Raw genomic sequence first — 5,000 nt, 5'->3', positions numbered from 1 at the left:
GCGAAAAACTACCCGTGAAAAGGGCTATTATACCGCAAACGGTTTGGGATATGGTGCTCGAGGTTAGGACACTTTGCGCATGTAAAATGAAGTAAGTGCCGGAGTCGCATGCGTTCATCTGGCCCCAGTTTTTCAACGGTTGGACAACTTTATCCAGTGTATAAGTCGCTATCCAGAGTATATAAATAATATTCTTCGCGCTAAACATTGACAAAGATTTTCGAACAAGCGTTCACTTAGATGTGCTTGGAGCATATGCATATTAACAGTTACACAAGCAAATACTTAAAAATCTATGCACAAATTGAAACTGTTGGACAGTGACTTATCCACCGCTAAACGTAAAGTGTAGTGTTGATTGATGAAATTTACCTTTAAGATAGATCCGCGCTTTAGAGTGCTATTTTTCAAGTTAATAGATTCCCCAGTAGCTGCTAAAGACTGCCTCCTTTCTGCAATTTGGTCCGCCTACAATAAGAACATCGGAAAATCAAAGTTAATTGGCATTAGTATCACGCAACTAGTGGACTAATGCAAATCCTGCATTTTGATTGGCTACGCTACTAGAGGACTATTAGTAATAGTCCTTGAGTAGCGAAAAGCGTGACGCTTTCTTTCGTTTTCTTCCCAAATGAATATTTCTTCAACTTGCATTTGCTAACTTTATTATTGCCTTTTCTGTCCGACTAGTTGGGTGATACTAAAACAATTAGACCCTTCGCCCTCAAGGGCCACCGGTCAATAGCTTATGAGGCTTCGCCTTATGGGCTATTGACCCGTAGCCCGCAAGGGCTACGGGTCTAATTATTAATTAGCCATTTTCTTAACTAGCAAGAGGTTGTGTACGAATTTTTAAATTCGCTTGGATTGGATAAGGCTGAAAAGTGAAGCTTACAAAATAAAGAAGCCTTCAAGCATTAGCTTGAATTCTGGCTCGAGTTTACGCAAGAGAAGTCACAAGTCGGATTTTTAACATTAATGAATATGAAGGAGTCTGGGCGCATAATGGCTCTGTTAATTGGGGACACTACAACTGAAGTTGAAGAACATCAAATCAAATTCAATGTTAGTTTTTGATTAGAGTAGAAAACTGAAGCACCGGGAGAAAAATATCTCAAATCAAAGTAGAGAACAAACAAACGAAACCCACATGACGTCGAATAAGGAAATCAAACCGGGGGCAGATAGGTGCAAGGGCGAGTGCTTTCAAACCCGCCACGTAAGAATGCTTCGTGCAGATTGAAGGGAAATCATCGCCGTCGTCGTCATCGTCGTCGTCAGTCGTCATCATCGTCGCCGTCGTCATTATCGCCGTCGTCGTCATCGTCGCCATCGTCATCGTCGTCGTTATCGTCGCCGTCGTTATCAATATCGTCGTTGTTATCATCATCGTCGTCGTAATCGTCACCATCGTCATCGTCGTCGCCATTATCATAATCATCATCGTTGGCGTCGTCATCATCGCTACCATCACACGATCACATCATCGTCATGATCGTTTGAGGAAAAGAAAATTGCTTCAATTCTTACCCGTACACTGCCAAACAGACTATTGGCTACGCTGCTTATCATGTGAACGGCATGATGCTTCACCGAGGACTGTAACTACAAAAGCAACAGTTGTAAGCAATTAATTGATCATTGGTCAAGGAATTAAGGTGGCTTCCTAGAGTATTTGCGAATACCCTCACTACTGGCACGAGTTACAAAAGGAAACCTAATTAATTTCTCTTAAAGTTTTCGCTGTAGAGATTTTTGGGCGTAAATTTTTGGATTATGGTCGTTACCATGGCAACATCACATCTAATGACAGGCAGATATATTCCTATTTTTGGCCTAAATTTCTTAATATTTATACTTTCCTGCGGTGAATCTTTTTTTATTCTTTGCCACATTATGTAAATGATATTGCCTGACATTTGTGAAGGTCGCTCAGACGCTTTTGCCAACATTCTGTAATTTGTCATTTTTCTAAATATGTTCGATTAGCTCTGGCAGATTTTAACAAATATAGGGTATTTGATAGGAACTGAGCCAGTTAAAAATTACCGAAGGAAACGCAAGAAACCTAGCAGTAAATCTTTTCAGATTTGGTCACGCAGACGTCACAAAATCAGAAAAACACGCGCGATTCGGGTTTTACGCGTCATACTAGTGCCCAGCTTGCGCGCGGCCCTAAAACTCCAGGGAACTCCTTAAGGGAGATAAACTGTGGCCGAATAAGCCACTTAGTTAACGTTTTAAAACGTCCAGACGAATTACGCTTCTGGATCTGTCACTTTATCTGTATAGTTTAGCGTCAAAAGTCCGTCCATAACCCACAAGTGTTGATCTCTCTCAATTGGACTTGCCCCATCAGTTTACCGTATGATCTTAATTTAGAATATGAGTCCCGCCAAATAATGACCAATCAGATTGATGTACGGAATTCTCCTTATTGATTCGGAACCAATTAGCTGCACGAGGGATGGCTCTTGCTATATGCAAAATCATGCGCGGAATTCAATGCCGCTGCGTTTTGTTCCCGTAAAACATCTTGCAGTAGCCGTTCTAAAAATAGACAATACCGTTCCATTTCAGATCGAGACTTCCGGGTTGTGAACTCTATTTGTGGTTATGCTTGCGTCGCTTGTAAAAACCAGCCGTTTCGGAAAAGTCTCGGATTCCTCTTCAATATGAAAAACAGGGGTTACTTAACAAAGTACACCTTCAATATCGCAGCCTGGCAGCCACCCCCTTGCCGCTACAACCAATGTTGATAAGCCCACGTTCGATATGCTTTGTTTCGTCTAGTAACATTGATTTCAGCAGGGGCGGGGGGGGGGGGGGAGAAGGGGCATTTGTGAACAAAAAAGAAAGCTTGTTTTTCATACTTGTGTGTGGTTGTAGTCCGTCCAAAAGCAGAATTGTCTCAACAATTTTGTCCAAGATTATAGACTCTTCCCTGGCAGTACATATATATCTGCATCGTTTTTGAAAAAAGGCATAAACTTTCCTTTCCAGGCGTTCAAATTCTCGGAAGCGGTGAAAGACATCACGAGAGTAAAAGATGGGGAAAGGAAAGCCATTCTCTTCTCGCTTCCTCTCAAACTCATTTCGTCTTTCGTCGCTTCTCACTAACTGAACGCCTGAACAAGGCAGTGAATTAATTAGCTCCATACATCGACAACAGCAGATGCCACATCGGATATTTGCCTATCAATCTGTTGTCTGGGATGCTGTTCCTCGTCTACTGTGCCAAGCTTGTTAAAAGCTTCGATAGCAATGGCTACAAACAGACTAAACGAAGAAACGAGAAAAAATCAGTAACGACTTAAAGATGGATTGAGATTTCTATAAAAACTTAATGGCAAAAAGACGTTAGTCAATTTTTAATTTCCGCTAGTATTCTTAAAGAGAAGATTACATCAGTTTTGAACATTTTGCATTAAGTGCAGTAACACATAACACAAGACATTACTTTAACCAATCACAACAGACGCAGACGATGAAACCAGCCAATCATAACGCAAATCACATACTCGTTGCCGGTGCCAAAGGCGGGAAAATGCGTGTGATCCAATCATAATTGGTTTTCCTTTTGGCTCTGACTGGCCGAGAACGTGGCGCGAAAATTAAAGAAAATTCAACAACCGAGGCACTCCAACAAACGAAGTTTATTTCAACACCAGTGAAACACAGTTGACATGCGCAATTCACGCAAATGTATACCGAATGTGATAAAGAATAATGGAAGATTTGTTGTTTTATACCGGGATCGTTGTTGGATAAAATGTTACTACTGTTTTTCTGGCGTCGCACCTGAGAAGTACGCTCTATTACCTGCAATTTTGTACATTTAATTCATAGCTTGGATTTTCTTTTGGATTCAGAGCCACCTTACATATTCCAATTGTGAAGAGTTGTGAAAGTCAAATCAAAAAAGAAAATTACACACTCACTTCATGACTACCATATTGACCAGAATATAAGCTGCTACAAAATACAGGCTGCTCCAGTTATTACCAGTTGCTTCCATCACCTGGCACAAATATGAATAAGACAAAATAATATTACTTGAATTTCAGCTGATATAAGTGCTTCCACCGTAAACATTAATGGTAGAAATGAAAGGGTGACTATGGCCCCCTATGAAAAAGAAGTTGCCAACAGATAATAAGAGAAAGATGCAACCTCGTTCCCAGGATCTCTCATCAGCCCAGAAGTCTAGGGAGAGGCCCTGGGAACGAAGTGGAGAAAGATGCATTTGGTCGGTTAGGCATATATATTGATCCAAAACTTTGAGAACACGAAGTTTCATGATAATGCAGTTCATCACCAATGGCAAGATAAGTTTACTCCACGCTTATTCAAACAAAGCTCATTCGATAGAGTAACGGTCATCCAATCTGGAGGTCGCAGGTTCAACTCCTCCTCTGGGCAGAATTTTCCTATGTCCTTGTATGGGTTATTTGCACTGCTAGGGCTAACACGCATATGAATTACATTAGAACTTAAAATAGCACTAATGTATAGCTCATAGGTCAGAACATGCCACGGTGGCCTATATCTGCCGCACTCGGGCAGAGTAGGAAAATATTTGAGAGATCCTACCAGGGTTTTCCAGTAGCTTACTGGTAGAGCATCCGAACCAATAATCGGGAGGTCGTAGGTTCGACACCTGAAAAGGAGCACTCGGATTTTTCCGAGTATCCCCGAGTCACAATCGGAAAAATATATCTCTTCATTTCATGCACCGGGATTAACATCTGTGATCTCCCCTATAACAATATACCGAGAATGCACCACTTCGACAAATTTTTTTCCGAGTAATATAGCGGGACAATTGTCCGCTGGATCTTGTTTAATGGCTTAGCTCCCACGAGTCTCCTATAGCTAAGTGATAGAGCATTCAAACTAGTAATAGGAAGAAGGTCGTAGGTCCGACTCCAGCGAAGTAGCACTCGGATGTTTCCGAGTATCCTCGAATCCTAGCTCCACGAGTCTCTTATAGCTCAGTG

The 5,000-nt window shown here is 41.4% G+C and overlaps 1 protein-coding gene across 1 annotated transcript in view; it reads right to left on the bottom strand.

Moving 5' to 3' along the window:
* The window catches only part of LOC138049345 (voltage-dependent T-type calcium channel subunit alpha-1H-like), a 53,156-nt gene that overhangs the window by 13,460 nt on the left and 34,696 nt on the right, over nt 1-5,000 (bottom strand). Inside the window, exons 26-29 of the mRNA XM_068895589.1 lie at nt 3,942-4,021; nt 3,162-3,279; nt 1,531-1,605; nt 373-468 (exon numbers count right to left, since the gene is read on the bottom strand). Coding sequence (XP_068751690.1) covers nt 373-468; nt 1,531-1,605; nt 3,162-3,279; nt 3,942-4,021 — 369 coding nt within the window. The remainder of the gene's footprint in view (nt 1-372; nt 469-1,530; nt 1,606-3,161; nt 3,280-3,941; nt 4,022-5,000) is intronic.

The sequence above is a fragment of the Montipora capricornis genome, chromosome 5, assembly GCF_036669925.1.
Source record: "Montipora capricornis isolate CH-2021 chromosome 5, ASM3666992v2, whole genome shotgun sequence".
NCBI classification, from domain to species: domain Eukaryota; kingdom Metazoa; phylum Cnidaria; class Anthozoa; order Scleractinia; family Acroporidae; genus Montipora; species Montipora capricornis.
The sequence above is the reverse complement of the archived record's forward strand: the minus strand, read 5'-3'. Positions and strand labels throughout refer to the sequence as shown.